This window comes from Chiloscyllium plagiosum, unplaced genomic scaffold (assembly GCF_037043375.1).
Source record: "Chiloscyllium plagiosum isolate Xiang-an unplaced genomic scaffold, Cpla_swu_hap1 HiC_scaffold_4, whole genome shotgun sequence".
In the NCBI taxonomy this organism is placed as follows: Eukaryota; Metazoa; Chordata; class Chondrichthyes; order Orectolobiformes; family Hemiscylliidae; genus Chiloscyllium; species Chiloscyllium plagiosum.
In genome coordinates this window covers 140,732,481-140,755,402 of record NW_028270142.1, presented here as the reverse complement: position 1 = coordinate 140,755,402, position 22,922 = coordinate 140,732,481, and the positions used below count along the sequence as shown (strand labels likewise).

Below are 22,922 nucleotides of genomic sequence, written 5' to 3'. Positions count from 1 at the left end.
TGAGTGTGCAGTTGATAAAGGAAATTGCAATTAGTGTGTCTTCTATGCCCGCAGGATGTCCCTGCACACGGGACATTAAGCCACTTTTGAAGTGTACTGACATTTAAAGACAGAAACTAATTCAAAAAGTTGTTTTCATCTAACAATAGTGACCAGGAGATCTTTTTTTCTCTTCTGATGTTCGTTGAAGTTTAAATATTGTTCAGCACACCAAGATCAGGTGATAAATAAAAACCGAAAGAACTGCAGATGCTGAAAAGCAGAAATTGCTGGAGAGCCATAATGGGTCTGGCGGCATTTTTGGAGAGAAATCAGAGTTAACGTTTCAGGCCCGGTGATCCTTCCTCAGAACTGACGGTGGCTAGAGAAAAGTTGTTTTTTATGCACAAGATAGGGTAGTTGGAGTAAGGAGTAAATAATAGGTGGAGATAGAGTCCAAAGAGGGAGGAGAACAGTCAGACAGACAAAGGAGTGGTTAATGATCAGCATGGATGAATGAATAGCTTAGTTGACAATTACTGGCTCTAGATTGGTTGTATGTAATAGTAGGCAGTGTGATAACAAAGCCTGCTGTGTGGGGGCTGAGGTAAAGACATAGGCGAAGGGGCCTCAAACCCTAAAATTGTTGAAGTTATGATAGGGGTTGAACCCCTCTGCTAATTTAAACCCAACACACACAAGCTCACCTCACGCTATAATCGGTTAAATTTTGAGAGGCAAAGGACTATCCCAGAGGTCACTATTTCAAGTAAAAATTAACAATTTTATTCTTTAAGTCCAACAGAGAACATTAAAACAACCACTATTTACAACTGTTTTCTCTTAAACATACCTTTCACCTCTCTCACTCTAATACTGGTCTAATTTGAGAAAAAAACCCCAATGAACATTAAAAAAAAATCACGTCTTAAAACGAGCCATCTTTGCCGATTTTTCTCTGTAGATTTGCCCCTGTGTTTTCCTGGGTCATCTTTTCTTCGGTCTTCTGCTGCACAACTTTTCTCGTGGACTAATACCTGCCAGAAAAATATTCGGCTAGCAGTCTATACTTGTGGGTACTCTTTGCTGTTCTCCCCCTAACAGTTCAAAATGTCCGATTTTATACTGCAAAACATTGGATCATTTCATTGGTTTGATGTCATCCCAAATAGTAAAATTCAAGTTCGGTTGGATTTTGGTATCTGCAATATAATTTAAACCGATTGGTCGAATGTGAATTTGTTTTTGTTCCATGACAACACAACTCCAGCTATTTATTTCAACCAGGTGTTATATTTTTAAATTGTTCCAAACACACTATGCTTTCAGTCAGTCCTTGCTGGTTTCCTCTCCCTCTTAAAACTACAGTACGTACCTACACCTTTGTGACAAAGTTAAAATTGAGTTCTGAAGGCTATGGAGTTCCCAAGCTGAAAGTGAGGTGCTGTTCTTCTGTCTTGCGCTGGAGCACTGCAGCAAGCTGGAGACATTTGTTGGCCAAAGAACACGGGCAGTAAATGCTGGCCACATTTCCCACATCCCATGAACAGGCTTTAATAAAATTGTGCTCTGTCCTGAAGTGAGTCATAAACTCTAAGGCTGGAGTACCACACGCTGAGCCGCAATCCTGAACTGAAGGTGGCACAGTTGCAGCTAACTTCGTATCAATTGAATTCCTGTAAGCATAGGTGTAAGATGGTGTACGTCAGTGGTCATTTTTTTTTTAAGAAAGAAAATATATTTTCAATTGAGAAGAAAATATACCTGTAAGCTAGTGCATTCACTGAAATATTTCTGCAAGTTGCAGCCAGTGAAGTATTTGTTTTTCTGATCATTTCAAAGTAAGAGACTAAGTAACAAAAATGTCTTTTTAACACTTCGGTCAGCTAAAGTATTTATTCACAGGGGGATTTGTAATAGTAATGTCTTCCTCTGAGAGAGATGCTTGATCAGTAGGGGAAATCAAGGGTTACAAAGGAAAGTGGATACGAGGAATGTTGGATCAGCCGTGATCCTATTTGGTGGAGTAGACTTTAGTGCCAAATGGCCTACTCCTATTTCTATTTCTTATGGTCTTATTGTACAGGATCTTAATAAGACCTCACATTGCCTATTATGTGCAGTTTTTCTCCTTATCTGAGGTAGGATATTCTGGCTATGGAGGGAGTGCAGCAGAGGTTTACCAGACTAATTTCTGGTATAGCAGGACTTAGTTATGAAGGGAGGCTGTATTAGTTAGGACTACCTTCACTGGAATTTAGAAGACTGAGGGTGAGATGGAGGGAGCCTGTAGCAACCTGGAAAACTCTAACCGGAGTACTTGGGGTAAGCACAGGATGTTAACGATGAATGGGGAGCCCAGAATCGAGGTCGGAGTCAAAGGATGCAGAGTAGACCATTTGGGACTGAGATGAGGGAAAATTTCTTCGTTCAGGGAGTGGTGACCCTTTGGAATTCTCTGCCACAGAAAGCAGTTGAGGCCAAACATTCAATGTTGGCAAGAAGGAATTTGATTTAGTTCCTAAAGGGGTCAGGGACTGGGGAACAGGGGACTGAGTTGGTTGATAAGCCATAATCATAGTGAATGCGGAGCAGGCTCAAAGGAATGAATGGCCTACTCCTGTAGCCATTTTCTATGATTCAGTGCAACGCAGAAGATTTGTTCTTAATTAAGGTGTATTCTTGTCAGTTAATGATCCCTTAGGGCTTCTGTTAATTTACTGCCTTCATGATCTGGTTCAGTTAGCCAGGTGCGCTCTGAAAGATCATCCCCATGACAGTAGTTCAACTGAGCAGAAGACCCCAAGTGCAGCACACACCCTTCCTCATGGGATTCGTCATCCATTTAACAATTCTCTCACAGAACACTTCATCTCCATCAGTTTTAAAATGTTCCTTATATTATGATTCTAATTATGTTATTAATTAATGTCATCCCTCTTTCTTGTAGTGAATGTTATTTTGCTTATAGGTTCACCCTAATTACAGCTAAATCTTCCAAGTTTCAAATTAAATTTGAGTTTTCTAAGAAGTTGACCCATGTCATTTGAATGAATCAGAGTTTTCCAATTATGCAAAGATAAGTGGCGTAGCAAGTAGTTTTGCTGAAAGTATAAAATCACAAGGAAATGGTGACAGATTAATGAATAGGAAAAATGGCAGCAAATGGATCTCAAAGTTTGCAAATGTGAGACCATTGCTTTCAAACAAAAATGGATAGAACAGAATATTTTTATATGATAAAATCTGGATACAGTGAACACTCGAATAGTCTGGTGGGTTGGGGGTGTAATGTCCTTACAGCTTCCCTTGTGGCGATAGTATTGACCTTAAAAGGAGTGCAGTATAGATTTACCAGTGTGATATTCAGAATGTGGTTAGGTCATTGAATATTTTTAAGACCAAAATGGATAGATTTTTATTGGGCAGGAAATCGAGGGTTATCAGGGATAACAGGGAATGTGGAATTGAAAAGGCAATCAGATCAGCCTTGATTGCATAATAGTGTGCATTCAAGGAGCTGAAGTGCCTACTTGTCCTATTCTTATGTTTATATGTCAAGTTTTGTCCCTTCCACAAATATCCCCATCCTCAATAATGAGGGCAATGCATTTCAAAAGGGAAGGCTGAAGTGTTTGCAACAATCTTCAGCCAGAAGTGCCGAGTGGTCACCAGCATTACAGATGCAAATCTTCAGCCAACTTAATTCACTCCACATGATATCAAGAAACAGTTGGAGTCACTGGGTACTGCAAAGACTATGGCCTCTGACAACATTCTGACAATAGACATACATGATGATGTGTGCTCCAGAATTTGTCACACCTCTACCCGAGCTTTTCTAGTTCAGCTACAACACTGACATCTACCCAACAATGTTGAAAATTATTCAGGTATATCATGTGTACAAACAGCAGGTAAAATCCAACCCAGCCAATTACTGACCCCTCAGATCACTCTTGATCATAAAAGTTATGGAAGGTGTCATCAACAGTGCTATCCAGCAGCACTTGTCAGCAATAACCTTTGGTTTCCGCCACTCGATCCTGACCTCATTGCCACCTTAATTCAAACATGGACAAAAAAGCTGAATTCCAGAGATGATGCGAGAATGACTGCCTCTGTTACCAAGGCTGCTTTTGACTGAGCGTGGCATCAAGTGTGGAGTCAGTGGGAATCAGGCAAAACCTGGTTAGAGTCATTTCTGACACAGAAGGAAGATTGTTATGATTGCTGAAGGGTAGTCATCTCTGCTGCAGAATGTCTCTATTGGACTTCCACAGAGTAGTATTGAAGGTCCAATCATCTTCAGTTGCTTCATCAATGACTTTCCTTCCATCATAAGGTGAGAAATGATGATGATTGCTCAATGTTCGCACCTTTTGTGACTACTCAGTTACTGAAGCGCTGCATGTCGAAATGCAGCAAGACCTGAATAATGTCCAGATTTGTGCTGAAAAGTGTTAAGTGTTGTGACTGAGGAATAGCAAACCAACCAAATTCACTTTGTAATTGCAACACAGTAGGATTAAAACATCTAGTGACCCTCAAAGTTGCTCCATTGTTCCTGACCAGACTTGTAAAAATAACAAATCTTGTAAGTTCAGCAAAAATGATCAATTTATTATTAAGAATGTAACTTTAGCAGAACACACACAAACTGCAAAGCGGTCTAATCAACATCCACAATTAAAGCTCAGTCTTCTTTGAATATTAACGTCACTATGATATGGACAGAGACAGACAAACAGACATAGTTGAGGGACAAATTTTAGAAAAGGCAATAAAAGAATGCCAGGTCTTCATGAAATCCTAGTACAGGCACATAGGACTGTACATGTGGCTTGAACTCTGAAGTCAGTGGTCAATACAAATAACTTCCACAGACTGCTAGAGACATACTTATGTCACAGTAGGAATTCTTTTCTCAGAACTTTCAACAAATCATTTAGTGGAGAATGACTAGAGAGAGCAAAGCAAAGTAAACTTTTCTAGTCCAGCAGCTTCTAAAGCAAACTTGTCTCCAATCCAAAATCCCAGACACTACCAGTTTACATTTTGTTTTCTTTTTTGTTTTAAATATGGTCTATCGTTGGCTGGCCATAACTGAACCTCCTTTATTTGACCAATTCAACATCCAGCAAACTGCCAGTCCCTCAGTGTAACAACATCTCAATGATAAATGGTCTGCAGTATCATCAGAGCAGCAATTAACCTGAATTATCTTTCCAGGGTAGTTCCCATGAGCAAATATCAGACTTTTAAGAGCAAGCTGCTATTCATAATTCAGTTATTGACTTCAACTCAATTCTAAACAAAAAGAGAAAAATTAAAGCAAAATAATGTTCTCAAGACAAGTAACATTTGTGCAACACCGATGCTAGGGAATGATCATCTGTAACAAAAGAGAATCTCAACATGGTCCCTTGTAATTCAATGGCATAACTATCACTACATCCCCTATTAACAATATCCTGGAGGTTACCATTGACCAGAAACTGAAGTGGACTATATTTATAAAGGAGGAGAAAGTGAGGACTGCAGATGCTGGAGACCAGAGTTGAAAAATGTGATGCTGGAAAAACACACAAGGCCAGGCAGCATCCTAGGAGCAGGAGAATCGACGTTTCGGGCATAAGCCCTTCTTCAGGAATGTAAATTATCTATGTATAAACTGCAACTACAAGGTCGAGTCAGGGGCTAGAATTCTGCAGCTCCCAGGTAACTCCCTAGGAGAAAGTGAAGACTGCAGATACTGGAAAGTCCGAGTCAGAAAATGTGTTGGAAAAGCACAGCAGGGCAGGCAGCATCTAAGGAGCAGGAGAATCAGCATTTCAAGCAAAAGCCCTTCATCAGGAATGAGGGTGGGAGCCTTGGGGAGTGGAGAGATAAATGGGAGAGGGGATGGGGCTGGGAGGAAGGTAGCTGACAGTGCGATAGGTGGATAGAGGTGCGGGTAAAGGTGATAGGTCGGAGGGGAGGGTAGAGCAGATAGATGGGAAGAAAGATGGGCAGGTTATGAGGGCAGTGCCAAACTGGAAGGTAGAAACTGGGATAAGGTGGGGGGTGGGGAACTGAGGAAATTGGTGAAATCCACATTGATGCCATAGAGTCAGAGGATGCCGAGGCAGAAGATGAGGTGCTGTTCCTCCAGGCGTCTGATGGTAAGGGAGTGGCGATAGATGCGGCCCAGGACCTGCATGTCCTCGGTAGAGTGGGAGGGGGAATTGAAGTGTTCAGCCGGTGAGGTTGGTTGGTGAGGAGTCCCGGAGATGTTCTCTGAAGTGCTCTGTGAGTAGGCGTCCCTCTCCCAGTGTAGAGGAGTCCTCATCAGGAGCAACGGATACAGTAAATGATGTGAGGAGAAAGTGAGGTCTGCAGATGCTGGAGATCAGAGCTGGAAATGTGTTGCTGGAAAAGCGCAGCAGGTCAGGCAGCATCCAGGGAACAGGAGAATCGACGTTTCGGGCATAAGCCCTTCTTCAGGAAGGATTGTGGATTCCTGAAGAAGGGCTTATGCCTGAAACGTCGATTCTCCTGTTCCCTGGATGCTGCCTGACCTGCTGCGCTTTTCCAGCAACACATTTCCAACAGTAAATGATGTGTCTAAGTTCAGATGAAACTTTGATGGATGTGCAAGGCTCCTTTGGAGGGATGGACAGAGGTGAGGGGGGAGGTGTGGGCATGGGTTTTGCAATTCCTGTGGTGGCAGGGGAGCGTGCCAGGAGGGGGCGTGGACCTGATGAGGTCCAATGGAGGGAATGGTCTTTATGGAAAGTGGATGGGGTGGGAAGGGAAATATATCTCTGGTGGGGTTTGTTTGTAGGTGGCGGAGGATGATGCGATATATATGGAGATTGATGGATAGAAGGTGAGAACCGGGGAGGGTGGGGGTCTGTCCTTGTTGCAGTTGGAGGGGTGGGGTTCGAGGGCAGAGGTGCAGGATGTGGATGATATGTGCTGGAGGGCATCAACCACGTGGGAGGGGAAATTGCTGTCTTTAAAGAAGGAGGTCATCTAGTGTGTTCTTTGGTGGAACTGGTCCTCCTGGGAGCAGATTCGGTGGAGGCAGAGGAATAAGGGATAGCATTTTTATGGGAGGAGGTGTAATCCCGGTAGCTGTGGGAGTTGGTGGGTTTGTCGAAAATGTCAGTGTTGAGTCGGTCTCTCTTGATGGGGATGGAGGTCCAGAAAAGGCGGGGGGGGGAGGGGGGTGGTGGTGGTGGTGCCTGAGATGGTCGAGGTGAATTTAAGGTCAGGGTGGAATGTGTTGGTGAAGTTGATGAACTGTTCAACCTCCTCGTGGGAGCATGAGGTGGTGCCGATTCAGTCATCAATATAGCAGAGGAAGAGGTGGGGAATGGTGCCGGTGTAACTGCGGAAGATGGACTGTTCTACGTAGCCGACAAAGAGACAGGCATAGCTGGGGCCCATGGCTACCCCTTTCGTCTGGAGCAAGTGGGAGGATTTAAAGGAGAAATTATTAAAGGCGAGGATCAGTTCAGCCAAACGAGTGAGAGTGTCAATGGATGTGTACTGGTGGGGACGTTGGGCGAGAAAGAAACTGAGGGCTTGGAAGCTATGGTCATGGCAGATAGAGGTGTTTCGGGACTGGATGCCCATGGTAAAGATGAGGCGTTGGGGGCCAGGGAAATGGAAGTTATGGAGGAGTTGGACAGTGTGGGTGATGTCCCGAATGTGGGGAATTCCTGGGCCAAGGGGATAGAACGGTATCGAGGTAGGTGGAGGTGAATTCGGTGGGGCAGGCGCAGGCCTAAATGATGGGCCGGTCAGGGTAGTCAGGCTTGTGGATCTTGAGTAGGAGATAGCACCGGGTGGTGCGGCTTTCCTGAACTGGGAGATTGGAACCTGTGGGTGGGAGATCCCCTGAGGTGATGAGGTTATGTACGGTCTGGGAGATGACGGTTTGGTGATGGGAGGTGAGGTCATGGACGAGGAGGTGGTAGGAGAAGGTGTCTTCGAGTTAACGCCTGGCTTCAGCGGTGTAGAGGTCAGAGCGCCAAACTACCACTGCACTCCCCTTGTCCGCTGGTTTGATGAGCAGGAGAGTCGACGTTTTGGGCATAAGTCCTTCATCAGGAATGTGGTAACTCCCTCCCGACTTCCTTAAGCCTGTCCATCACCTACATGTCACAAATCAACTGCCAGTTCCTCTCCAAGCCACTTACCATCCTGACTTTGAAATACATTGCCATTCCAGGGAAGTTACTGGGTCAGAGTTCTGAAACACACTAATAATATTATGTGTACCTACGCCAGATGAATTGCAGCAGCTCAAAAGGTCTGTTCAACATCTCCTCTTGAGTGCAACTAGGGATGGGAACTAAATTCTGATCCAGCCAGCATTGAGCACATCTCTTGAATTTTAGATGGTTATTAGCGAAATCAGTAATGGTTACACGGTTGCCATTAATTCCACGTTTTCATTAAATTTAAATTTCACCATCTGCCATTGAGTTGACCCATGACCCTAGAGAATTAACCTAGGGCTCTGGATTACTAGTCTGGTGACGTTATCACTATGCCGCTACCTTCTCAATAGCATGGAAGCAGAAGAACTAGCTTAAATGAACAAACTAATTTTGCGGTCCAGTTTGAAGTGAAATGGCACTAACCTCCTGAGTGAGGAAGGAATTTGTGAAGAGTTTAGTAAGGACTTTTTTTAAAGAAAAATTCTTATAGTGGTGATGTTGTGTCGAAACTAAATAACTACACTTCTAACTTCGCACTTAACAAAATTTAATTCTAACTGATGCACCAACATACTTTATTTTTAAGGGGCTATTTATTTAAAATTCTTAAAACATTTTTTTGCGTTATATTGTTATGAAGGTATAGATGTGTACTGTACCTTTGAGAGAAAGAAGGAGGAAGCTCGCAAGGACTGGCTGAAAGCACAGAGTGCTGAACAAGATAAAAATGTAATACTTGGTTGAAACATATAGCTGGAGTTGCGAGGCCATGGAACAAAAGCAAATTCAAATATGGTCAAACAGTTTAAATTATGCACCTGATACCAAAATCCAATTGAATTGGATTTTAGCATTTTTGTGACATCAAACCAATGATTAAGATTAAGATTAATCCTCACAGCACCAGGGTCCCAGTTTCGCTTCCAGCCTCTGGTGACTGTCTGCGTGGAGTTTATGCAATCTCCCCGTGTCTGCATGGGTTTCCTCCGGGTGATCGGGTTTCCTCCCACAGTCCAATGATGTGCAGGCCAGGTGAATTGGCCATGCTAAATTGCCCATATTGTTAGGTGCATTAGTCAGAGGGAAATGGGACTGGGTGGGTTACTCTTCGGAGGGTCGGTGTGGACCTGTTGGGCCGAAGGGCCTGTTTCCACGCTGTAGAGAATCTAAAAGATCCAATGTTTTGGGGTATAAAACTGGACATTTTGAACAGTTAGGGAGAGAACTGCCAAGAAAACCAACAAGTATAGACTGTTAGCTAAATAGCTCTCTGAAAGGTACCTGTCCGTAAGAAAAGTTGTGCAGCAGAAGAGGAGGCGACCCAGGAAAACCCAGAGAAAAATCTACTGAAGAAAATCAACAAAGCTGACTGGTTTTGAAATATGATTTTTTTTTGTTTTGTAAATCTTAATCGGTGTTTATTTTTGGGCCAGTATTGTAGAGTGGGAGGTAAAAGATCAATTTAGGAGAAGGGAGTTGTAAATAGTGTTTTTAATGTTTTCTGTTGGACTTAAAGAATAAATTGTTAGTTTTTATTTTAAATAGTGAAATCTGGGATGTTTCTTTGCCTCTTAAAATTTAACAGATTACAGTACAAGGTGAGCTTCACTGTGTGTTGTGTTTAAATTAGCAGAGCGGTTTACCCCGTGTCGTAACAATATGTACAAACTCAAACTAGTGTAATTTGCATTCCCAAGAGAAAATGTGCTTGTTATTTTGGAATGTCATATTCACACTACTGTCTTATGTTCCTGCAGCAGTAAATCTTTCTCTGAAGTGTGAAAGCTCATAACCCAGTGTAAGGTGGTGTTTAAGCGCTCAACATTAGCACTTAACACTTTAATCCAGTCACAGGCGAACTAATCTAGTCAGATGTTTCTATTGAATTTGATTTGTATTGCCTATGATCTTATTTTTCTCCTCTACTACAGAATCTACTCTCATGATCCAAAGGACCATCCCCTCCTCCATATCTCACAACTACACTCCTTCCCTTCCCTTCCCTCCCACCATCCCTTGAGTGCAGATCCCCACTTGTGGCTGAGAATTACGCATTGCATTGGATGCGAGGTCAGAGGCATGATCTGTAAGGGTCATGGAATCATCAGTTAATGCATCTTAAAAATAGGCCATTTAGCCCATTATGCATGTGCCTGCTGTTTGAAAGGCTATTCATTTAGTCCTATTCACATACTTTATGCAAACTGCTGTTTCCTTTTCAAGTCTGTTATAATTCCTGTTTGAAAGTTACTGTAGAATCTGCTTTCAGTGTTCATTCAAGTCGTATATCCCAGATCATTAGGCACTGGTTGATAATGTGCTTCTTCCACTGAACTAGTAATCCAGAGTCCCAGGCTAATGCTCTGGGGATGATGGTTCACATCTGGTGAAGTTCAAATTGATAATAAAATTGTAATATCAAGCTAGTCTTGGCACTGGTAACCGTGGTAGCTATCACCGATTGTTTGAAAAATCTCTTGTGGTTCACTTCTGCCCTTTGAGAAAGGAGATATGTCATCCTCACCCATGTGACTCTAGACCCGCAGCAATTCCTAACTGCTGGTAAAAGGTAAAACAAGACATTTAAGGGCACTGAGTGATGGGTAGCAAGTTTTGCCTTTGCCAGCACGCATGCCACAAAAGAATGCAAACTACACCTGTTGAATTTGATAGGTTTTTATATCTTATTTTTACGAGTCCTCTTCAATCTTTGCCCTGTGGTTACTGCTTTTCTCCTTTTTTTTTTAAGTCTTCCCTTAACTTTCTGTGAATTAAATTTAATCTGTACGATATCCTCTGTCTATCCTGTCACCTAAAGTATACTGCTGTGCACCTTACCACATTTACAGGTATTTATGTCATCTGCAAACTTTGAAATTATGACCCCTATGTCCAAGTCAGAAGAATAATGTACATCAGAATGAGTTGTGTGTACTATTCTCGGAAAACCAGCTGCACATTACCCTTAAACTGAAAAGCAACTGGCATCTTGAGCAATGCACTTTTTTTTTCTCTCTGACATTCCTGTGGAGTGTCAGTCAGGATGAAATTGGGAGTGGGACTTGAGCGTGCTGCCTACTGATCCAGAGTGCTACCCATCGAGACACATCTAACAGCTGTCCAGCCTTGTGATTACTTCTTACACCTTAGCTATATCCTTGTTGAACACGAGTGGCAGATGTGATATTCTCTATTCCATCTCTCTAATATACCACACATCTCTTTCATGTATCCCAATACTCATGAAATGAAGACTTCACAACTCCATTTGATTTCACCTGACTCTTAACATGCTCTTGCAACAATACAACTCCAGACTGAGCACCTTGTTGTGAGCGACACTTTCACCAGTTATTAACAGGTTAAAATATGTTGAATTTTAATTTTGTTGTACCATTTTGCTGAGGGAGTTATTAGCTTTCTCTTTACAAGAAAAGTAATGAGAAAGTAGAGATAAACCATTTTAAGATTATGCAGTGTTTTAAACTGACACATCACGTGTCTAAACCAAGTTATATAATCCAGTCACTTCGAATGAAACAGTTTGCTGTTTGGATCAATACTGTTAATTGATTGCATTCCGACACATGATAAAGGAATGTTACGATTTTTGCTGGCATGGATTTAGGTGTAGAATCAGATAAGTGAAATGTCTCCACTTTTAGGCTCGCTGTATTACCAATGTTGGGTGAAATAAAGTTTAACAGGCCTCATCACAGCATCCTGACAGTGGTACAGTATTGAAGATCTGGTGCACTATGCCACATTGACTGAGTTTCATGCAATCATAAAGTGATGCAAGCTAATTAGCCTTCCTTCACCCTGCCCTTTCTGTCAGCATACAGTTTCCCCTTTCTAGTAATTTTCCAGTTCTCTGTCTAAAGTTACCATGCTTTTGAAAAAGGATGGTTTTTGCTTCAATTATTAAGCTAAATATTAACTGGACTTCACTTTGGTTCTTTCACAGGGGCATGGGAGACCAAAATCAGTAGCCGGGAAAAACGACAACAGCGCAGGCGTGACAGAGGAATAAATGAATCTCCCTCCGTTGATTCTAGTCTCCCTGCAGTTGGATCTGAAGCTATTCCTGCACAGCAACACACAATAGCCTCAGCTGGGCTGGGCCCTCGAAAGACCAAAGGGGTAGAAACTGCAGGTTGGTTAGAAAAGGGAGGACTTCTGTTTTCTTTGTATTCCTTCTTGGGTTGTGGGTGTCTGGTGCCAGTGTTTTTATATTAAAAAGTAGGCCCCTTGAAGCGATTTCAATTTTAATGTAATGCTCGTGAGAGTTTGTACTTGAGACCTAAGTCTTTGGCTTCTTGTGGTGCCCCTGCCTCTTGTCCAGATTCAAGTCCTACCTCCAGGGTCATGTCACAACGTAACTGGGCAGGTTGATTAAAAGCCTAGAGAGATGGGTCTCTATTGTTTATAATTGAGTGATTGGGTGTTTTGTTTAATAGTAATGTTTGGATTTCTAAAATAAAAAAAAACCTGAGATCTTCCCCAGTAGCTAGTTGGCAGCTGGATAGGGAGAACATCCAGAAGTGAAATTGATACTAGCACTGAATTACAGTTTAGCAACTAAACAATTAAACCTTGAATTGTCATCACCGACCTGATTTACTATGTGGATGTTGCTGCGTCAGACATCTGGAAAGTCAGCATTTGTTGATTCTTGATCCCACCTTGAACCGAGTGGCTTGTTTGGCCATATCAGAGATAAGTTAACAATTAACCATGGTGTGGATTTGGAGTCAAATGTAGGCTAGACTAGGTAAGCACAGCAGATTTCCTTCCTTAAAGAACGTTAGTGAACTACGATGCCAGGACCACTCCCTTATTGGTGAGAATTTTGCTGCATGTGTTCCTCCTCCATATGTATTTTGCAACTCAGGAGTGTGTGCAATGAATTGATAATGTTGGGCACTAATTTCAGGGCTCAGTTGTTGCAATAACATTTTATTAATTATGCCCTCCCAGAAAGCAATGTCTCTAGAATCATCTTATTTGTAAAGGAGCAAAGACTTGATTTTGTGCAGTGGTTTTCATGGCATATTGAAGCACATTGCAGCCAGTGAATTAGTATGGAATGTCTAGTCACTGTTGTAATGTAGGAAATGTGGCAGTCAATCTGTGTAGTGGAAGATGCCCACAAATGGCAATGAGAGGAAAAATTGCAAGCCTGGTTTTATTTTATGTGGTGTTGATTGAGGAATGAATATCATTGATGACACTGGGGATAACAACCCTGGTCTTTTTTGAAATCATGCAATGGGAGCCTCTCCATCCATCTGAGATGGCAGACAGGCCCACAATTTAGTATCTAATCTGAAAGATGGCGCCTCTGACTGTACAGGGCTCCCTCTGTAATGCACTTGGGATTGAGAGTGTGGTGCTGGAAAAGCACAGCAGGTCAGGCAGCATCCAAGCAGCAGGAAAGTAGACGTTTCAGGCAAAAGCCCTTAATCAGCAATGCATTTGGGGTGTCAGACTCAATATTTATGTTTCATTTTCTGGAGTAGGACTTGACTCTAAAGTTTTCTAAGTTAGAGACAAGAGTGTTACTGATCCATGATTGGTGCTTTCTTTTAAAGCAAAGAGTTATATCAAGTTTCAATGATAATTGTCTCTGCCTTATTTGAATAATAGTTACCAGGGGTCAGTAATTACCAAAAAATTTGAGTTAGCTCCATTAGATTGGTCCTAATTTAGGTCAAAAATTGCTATCATCATAAGACTGAAACCTTTGTAGAAGCAGATTAGTTTACTTAACTTCTAAACTAGTTATACATATTGAATCTATTATTAGCAACAATCAGCTTGACATAGATTTCTGTTGCAAAATGAATTTTAAATGTCTCTTTGGCAAAACAGTAAAAGCAGCCACTGTTTCAGGCCGAATCAATTTTCTGGCAATTAATAAGGCTTGTTGATATGTTTTTTTTTCTCTTCAAAGTTGCTCCCGGGTGGGGTGAACAGCTAACAGTGAATGGAGGAAGCTGGTGTGATATCCCAGTGAAACTGCCCACTCAGATTAATGCAACTAAGGATGATAAATGGCGACAAATCCCAGTATTGGCAAATGCAAAAAGAAGCCCGGATCAGCCTGCCTGGGGCCAGGAAAGCAGTGATACCAATGCAGGGTCAAAAGAATGGGCAGTACCCTTAGTTGATAAGACTTGGAGTGAGCATGCACTTTACCCCAGCATTGGTGAGTGTTGAATTGTGTGTCTCTTAATTGAAATATACTTAAATTCAACATGAGGGAGATTGAAATAATTAATTCTTAATAAGATTGAAGATTTTTATATGCCTGTCATTTTCTTCAAACTAAACCTTTGGCTTTGTCAGTAAATGTTGATACTGATTCATAGTACAAAGGATTTCTGGTTTTAATTGCAAACTCATTAGATCTCAGAAAGGATAATACTTGACAATAGTGAACACCCTGTGGTTAGAGAGGGGGAAGTATGCACCAATATTTTTGCAGTTGAACATCATTTACGAATTAGTGTGGGACTATGCTAAATAATAGCCATAGCACAGTAGTTACAATGGAGCCAGCCCTACACTAGCAGGTTTGTGAGCATGCATGGATTAATATGTTTTCTTTGTTTTAAAGGAATGCAAAGTTAAAGATTAATCCAGGTTGACTACACTTTTAAGTCTGGCCAGACTGATGAAAAAAACTTTGATTTTTTTTCTACATCTTTTACTTTTAACATGTTGTAAATATGAGAAGCTGAATAATAACTGAAGTGTTGAGATTAAGCAACTGAGCTCAGTATAGGGTGCAGATGATTTCAAAATTCATGAAGCTTGTTTCTATTTCAATTTAAACGTTTTGAACATAATTTCGGATTGTGTTTATAGTTTACAGTTTTTGATGCTCATATCAAAAAGTAATCTTATTAGCATCTAAGCATTCCATTTTATTTTCGTTCATTAGATTATACATGACCCAATGCAGACTTGATTTTTAGATATAAGTGTTAACCCAATCATCACAAAATGATGCAAGGTATAGTGAAATATTGGAAATTATGCTTGTGGTCAATTTTTAAAATTCTTGTACTTCTCCACAGCATTAATTATAGACTTTTGTCACGATATGGCTTAAGGATTAGAATGGGAGAAGTGGGTTCCAATTTAGGGAGCACTGGCACTAGCATGAGGAAAAGTGAGAGGGCTGTACCTTTGGTACAGACTTCACCTCAACTGTGCTGCACAGTTTGGTTTTCAGTGAATAATATAACTAAGGAAGTAGAAAGGGCTTTAAACTAAATAGGGAAGAGAAGGGATCATTGAAAGAGAATATGAAGTAAATTAGAGGAAGTGGTAAAACAATAGATGAAAGATACTCAAAAAGGTCATGGTAATAGTATGGCAGAAATGATAGTGTTTGCAAACTTAAGTGTGTGTCTGCAGATTGGACCAGAGTTGACCAAAATAACTATTTTTTTAGAAAGCTGAATTAATGTTCCTGCATCTGAATGCCTGTCATGTTCACAGGAAAATAAATTGTCAGCTCAAATAGAAATACGTATGTATGATTTGATCGTCACTTCTCTGCCATGACTACAAAGAAACCAAAGCTGGGCCTGAATATCCAAGGAGTATAGACATTCTTGAAGGACAGAAGTCTTGGAGACCGCGGTAGTCTTGTTTCATTAGTAAATGAGAATATTAGTACTAATGTGAGAGATGGTTTTAGTTCTAAAATTCAGAATGTTGAATCAGTTTGATAGCACAAAGAAACAGCAAGGGGCTGTTGGTGGGAATAACAATGATGATGCAAGTTACGGTATAAATCAGAAAATTAGAGGTGCTTGTAATAAGCGTAATACAGAAATAAAGTTCAGTATTGGATGTAATAGTGTATGAAGGTGGATAAGTCTAGTCCTGAGCAGATATATCTAAGAGCACTGCAAATGGCTAGAGAAGAAATTCCGGGGCCCTGGCTGATATTTTTGCATCATCGCTAGCCTCGGATGAGGTCCCGGAAGACTGGAGATTAGCAAATGTTATGCCCTTGTTCATGGAGGGCTGCAAAGAAAACCTGTGAACTATAGACCAGAAAACTTAACATTGGTGGTAGGTAAGTTACTTGAAAAGATTTCTGAGCAAGAAGACATACCTGCATTTGGAAAGACAGGGTTTGATTAGTAATAGTCAGCATGGCTTAGTGAGTGGGACATCATGCCTCACAAATTTGAGAAAGTTCTTTGATGAAGTGACCAGAAAAGTTGATGAGAGCAGGGCGATAGACATAGTCTATAGGATTCAGTAAGACCTTTGAAAAGGCTCCACTTAGTAGGCTGCTCTGGAAGGTTAGATCGCATGGAATCCAGGGGAAGCTGGTAAATTGAATACACAGTTGGCTTGATGGTAGGAAGCAGAGGGTAATAGTGGAAGGATGCTTGTCAGACTGGAGACCTGTGACTAGTGGAGTGCCTCAGGGGTTGGTATTGGGCCCATTGCCGTCTGTTATCTAGATCAATGATTTTAATGAGAATGTCCAAGGCATGATTAGTAAGTTTGCAAATGACGCTAAAATAGGTGGTATCGTGGACAGTGAGGAAGGCTATCAGAAATTGCAGCAGGAACTTGATCAACTGGGGAAGTGGACTGAGAAATGGCAAATGGCGTTTAATATAGATAAGCGTGAAGTCTTGCATTTTGTAAAGTCAAATCAATGTAGTAGTTTCATGGTGAATGGTTGGGCCTTCAGAGTGTAGTGGAACAGAGAGACCTTGGAGTGCATAGTTCACTGAAAGTGGAGTCACAGGTCAACAGGGCAGCAAGGAAGGCTTTTGGCACACGGACCTTCATCAGTCAGGGCATTAAATATAGAAGTTGGGAAGTTATATTGCAGTTGTATGGGATGGTCGTGAGGCCGCATTTGGAGTATTGTGTTGAGTTTTGGTCACCTTGCTCTCGGAAGGATGTTATTAAAGTGGAAAGAGTGCAGAAGAAATTTTCAAGTGTGTTGCCAGGACTCGAGGGTCTGAGTTATAGGTTGGACAAGCTAGGACGTTTTGATTAAGAGCATAAGAGATTGAGGGGGGAGCCTTATAGAAGTGTATAAGATCATGAAAGGCATGAATCGGGTGAATGTGCTCAGTCTTTTTCCCATGGTTGTGCAATCGAGGACTAGCGAGCATCATTTATGGTTAGAGGGAAAATAATAAAAGGGAACCTAAGGGGCAACGTTTTTACACAGAGGGTGGTATGCATATGGAATGAGCTGTTAGCAGAAGTGGTTGAGGCAGGTATATTAACAACATTTAAAAGGCATTTGGTCAAATACGTGGATAGGAAAGGTTTAGAAGGATATGGGCCAAGTGCAGGGAATTGGGGTTGGCATGGATGAACCTTTTGGTCAGCATGGACCAGTTTGGGCCATAGGGTCTGTCACTGTGCTCTAGGACTCTATGACAGTCTGTGGCTCAGTGGTTAGTACTGCTGCCTCACAGCACCAGGGTCCCAGGTTCGATTCAAGCCTTTGGCGACTGTCTGTGTAGAGTTTGCACATTCTCCCCAAGTCTGCGTGGGTTTCTTCCCACAGTCCAAAGATGTGCAGGTCAGGTGAATTGGCCATGCTAAATTTCCTGTAGTGCTAGGTGCATTAGTCAGAGGGAAATGATTACTCTTCGGAGGGTCGGTGTGGACTGTTGGGCCAAAGGGTCTGTTTCCACACTGTAGGGAATCTAATCTAATCAACTACTAAGCACAAGTTGGGGAGTGTGAATTCTTGGAATGATTGCAACATGATTTTCCAGTGTAGTACGTCGTAGAGAACAGATTATTTGCAGTTGAAAAAAACCCAGCTAACTTGTTGTAAAGAAGCTTTTAGGAAAGAGTGACCATAATATAAAAGCAATTTTACATTAAGTTTAGAAGGGATGTGGTTAAATCAGAAATTGAGATCTCAATTTTAAACAAAAATCTATGAAGTTATGACGGTCAAATTGACTATTTTGTATTGGCAAACCATTTAAAAAATATTATGGTGACAGACAAATGCAAATGTTTAAGAACAAATGCATAGTTCATAACAGAAATACATTCCTTTAGAGCACAAAAAACCAACAGGGAAAATGCTGCACCTGTGGCTAACAAAAGAAATCAAGATTTTCAGAAGGCTTTCAATGAAGTCACATGCAAGAAATTAGTTGAAAAAAATTAGACCTCTTGGAACCAGGGGAAATATACTACTATGGATTGGGAGCTGGTTAACAGGTGGAAAATAGACAGTAAAAATCACAGAAATGTTAACAGAAAACCATTCTGCACTGGCTTGTTAAATGAACATCATTACCTCGTGCCAATCTCTGTTTTTTCCTTATACTCTTGCATGTTATTTTTACTCCAAGTAATCATCCAATGTCCACTTGAGTGCCTCAATTGAATATAATTCATTTTCAGGTTAGAAGACTGACTAGTGGGGTTTTATAAGGATGATTGCTTGGGTCCTAGCTATCCACAATCTCTATTGATGTAGATGTGGGAATTACATGTTATACATCTGAGTTTTCAGATGACTCAAGCTAGGTAGGAATGTAAGTTATGTGAAGGATGCAAAGTCACTTGAACAGAATTTGGAAAGGTGGAGTTAATGGCCATTTGATGTTATCCACATTCGTGAAGGAAAATAATATTGAGATGAATAGAAGATTAGCCATGGTTCCATTGACTGGCAGTGTGAGTTTGAAGACCTATATGGTCTCCTTTTACTTCTGTTTCTTATGTTAATAATTTAATCCTAACATCAAAGGAAGTTGTTGCACCCCTCATTTTGCCCATTCTATCTGTTTGAAAGAGCGTTCAACATACTTGTTTATTCCCTTTAAAATATTTTGTGGAATAACCTGCCACCACGTTTTCAGATGGTGCTTGAGGAAAAGAAATTGTCCTCATCTCTCCTGTAGATATTCCGTTAATTATTTTTTATCTATGGCCTCTGGTTAATGAATCATTTACCACAGGGGATTTTTTTTATTTCTTGATCTCTCTCAATGTCTCATCATCTTGAAAACCTTTGTTGTGTCACCTCTTCATCTCTTTTCCAAAAAGAACTGTCTCAACTCATCCAACTTGTTTTCAACAGTGTTGTTTCAGCATAATCTTCTTGAATTTTCCTAAGTCCCTTGCTATAATGACTTTTATAATGGCTTCTAACATCTTCCAATATCTTCCCTATGACCTGTATCTTGGAATTTTCTGTTTCCCTCCCTTTATGAATTGCTCACTATTTTCCAATCTAATGGCGGCTTCCCAAATCTAAGCAATTTTGGATAATTGCAATCAGCACCTGAACTATTTCTCTAGCTATTTAAGACCCTGGGATTTGTGTATCGGTACCAGAGACTTGTCACCCTGCAACAGTTTGCTCAGTAGTCTTTCCAGGAGATTGTAATTTTATTGAGTTCCTCCCTCACTTCCATTTCCTAAATGACATTTATTTCTGGGATGTCACTTATATCCTCTGAAGACTGATATGCATCACCTGTCCAATTAATCTGCCATCATCATGTCTTGTATTATGTTCCCCAGACTCACTTTCTATAAGATCAATGCCCACCTTGTTAACTTGTAAAAGTTTTTTTTAGAAGGTCTTGCTACTTGCTGACTGACACCCATCTTTATTTTAGTAAATGATCCTTATTTTACTTTGATACTGTCTTTAACTTTTTTAGTTAACTAAGAATGGTGGATCCTCCCTATGGGACTTTTTATTACTTGTCAAGGGATATGGGTGTCTCTGGCCAGGCCAAAGTTAACTACACAACACCAGGTTATAGCCCAACAGGTTTATTTGGAAGCACTAGCTTTTGGAGTCCTGCTCCTTCATCAGGTAGTTGTGGAGCAGGACCATAAGACACAGAATTTATAGCAAAAGATTACAGCATTAGGCAAGTGAAATAATATATTGAACAAACCTAGGTTATTATTAAGTCTTCCATCTTTTTGAATGGGGTTGCAGATTTCAGTTCATTAATATGTAAATCCCAGCACTAATTTTAAGTCACTTTCTCGAGATGACTTAAGGTTTCATGAATAAAGACGACATCTCTTCTCAGACAATGCGTTAAAGGTGTGAGGTTAGAGTCTGTCTGAGTCTTGAGTGAAACTGGTTCTGTTTCCAAAGTGGAATTTACAAAATGTTATGTGGATTGACTGTCTGCAGATTGTGCATTTTTTGAGCAAAATAGAATGTATCTGCAAATGTAATTCTGCAAATACATATTCACCCCATAGACTTAAATGTGTGTGTATGTGCGTGCAGGAGAAAGAGTGTTTGTTGGCATGTGCATGCTTGGTAAAGTGAGAGTGTGTGATCGAGTATAAGCCTGTGCATGGCTGGGGCGGGGGGCGGCATGTGCTAGTGTATGAGAGGGTCTGCGTGAGTATGTAAAAGTATGTGTGCTTTGTGTGTGTGTACACACAGTGTAGTGGAGACACTGGTAGTGTGACATGAACCCCAGGTCCTGGTTGAGGCCATTCCCATGGGTACCGAACTTGGCAATCAGCCTCTGCTCAGCCACTTTGCATTGCATTGTTGCCGATTGTTACGACCCTGGGTAAAACCCCTGCTTAATTTAAACCAGCAACACAAAGATTTATCCCATGCAGTAATCTGTGAAATTTCGAGAGGCCAAGGACTATTTAAAATAAAAATTTACTTTACATTTAACAACTTTATTTCTTAAAGTATAACAGAGAATAATTAACTAACAACTATTTACTACTCCTTCCTCTAACCTATCTTTTACTTTCCCTTCTGTAATACTAATCCGATTAAGATTTACTGAAAAAATTAAAATTTTAAAAACCAGCCAGCGGCCGAATCTTCTTGGTATATCTTCCTCTGTCGATTTGCTCTCCAGATCATTGTTGATGCTTTTTCTCTACGTACACTCCTTCTCTCGACAGGTACCTCTTGGAAAGTTCTGACTGGCAGCCTACATCTGTTGGTCTTTCGGCAGTTGTCTCCCAACTGTTCAATTTTATACCTCCCAAAGCATCGGATTGTGTCATTAGTTTTTAATATCGTCAATATACTAAATTCACACTTGATTGGAGTTTGATATTTTTTGGAGGTATAATTTGAACTGATTGGCCAAATTCAAATTTGTTTTTGTCTCCAGGCAACCAACTATCCTCGCTGTTACATTGTGTCTTATTCAGAACACTTGGTGCTATCAGGTAATTCTGCTAGCTTTTAACTCTCTTGAAGGTACAGTACACCCTCATCTTCATAACACTATCCCGAAGTTTCCCTTGGAGGATGGTCACCTGAAGATCCGAGGCCAAATGTCCCTGTCTGCTGAAGTGTTCCCTGACTGGGAGAGAACACCAGACAGGGTTGTTCCCTCCCAGTGGGAGAACACTTCAGCGGTCAGGGGCATTTGGCCTCAGACTTCAGGTGACCATCCTCCAAGGCAGACATCAGGACACGCAACAACGCAATGTGCCCGAGCGGAGACTGATGGCAAATTTCAGTACCCATGGGGATGGCCTCAACTGGGACCTTGGGTTCATGTCACATTACAGGTGACCCCACTACACGATACACATTCTCAAGCACACATACACACATACTCTCACATTCACACAGACCCCCTCTCATACACACGCTCTCTCTCATGCACATACACCCGCACACTCTCACCCATGCTTACACCCTCACAGGCTTATACTCCATCACAGTTTACCAAGCATGCACACATGCTAACACACACACACTCACATGCACACATTCTCTCTCTCTCTCTTTCTCTCTCATATGCATGTGCACACACACACACAAGTCTGTAGGATGAATTTGTATTTGCAGATACGTTCCATTTTGCTCAAAAAACGTACAATCTACAGTCAGTCAATCCATATAATATTTTGTAAATTCCACTTTGGAAGCAGAAACAGTCCGACTCAAGATTGGGATATAGACAGACTCTAACCTCACACCTTTAAGACATTGTCTGAGCTGAGATGTCACCATTTTTTATAAAACCTTAAATTATCTCAAGAAAGTGACTTAAAAGAAGTTCTGGGATTTACATATTAATGAACTAAAATCTGCAACCCATTCTAAACGATGAAAGACTTAACTCCAATCTAGGTTTATTCAATTATCATTTCAGTTGCATGACACTAATCTTTCACTATAAATTCTTTGTTTATGGTCCTGCTCCACAATTACCTGATGAAGGAGCAGTGGTCTGAAAGCTAGTGCTTCCAAATAAACCTGGTGTTGTGTGGTTTTTAACTTTGCCCACCCCAATCCAACAGCAACTCCTCCACATTCTGGCCAGGGCTTGCATTTACTGACCATCCCTAATTGCCCAGAGGGCAATTAACCAACCACATTGCTGTGGGTCTGGATTCACATGCCAGCCAGACCGAGTTAGGATGGCAGTTTACTTCCCTAAAGGACATTAATGACCAGATGGGTTGTTAGGACAATCAACATGGTCATCTTTATTACAGTTTTTAAAAATTGAATTCAAAAGTCAACATCTGTCATAGTGGGATTTGAACCCATGCCACTAGATCATTGACCAGTGGCATTACCAGTACAACCATTCTGTTGACCGTAACCTAATTTATCAGTTCATTTTATTTGCTTTCATGTTCTCATAATTGCCCTTGTTTAAGTTTTAAAATATTATCTTGGTAGCTGCAAGCTAGGGATGCCTTCACTACATAGTCATGAATTAATCCTAT

General features: G+C 41.1%; 1 protein-coding gene across 2 annotated transcripts in view; it reads left to right on the top strand.

The window, feature by feature from the left end:
- mtdha (metadherin a) overlaps nt 1–22,922 on the top strand; it is an 83,768-nt gene that overhangs the window by 29,010 nt on the left and 31,836 nt on the right. For both annotated transcript variants that reach the window (XM_043687645.2, XM_043687643.2), the window contains exons 4-5: nt 12,160–12,348; nt 14,149–14,403. In XM_043687645.2, coding sequence (XP_043543580.2) covers nt 12,160–12,348; nt 14,149–14,403 — 444 coding nt within the window. The remainder of the gene's footprint in view (nt 1–12,159; nt 12,349–14,148; nt 14,404–22,922) is intronic.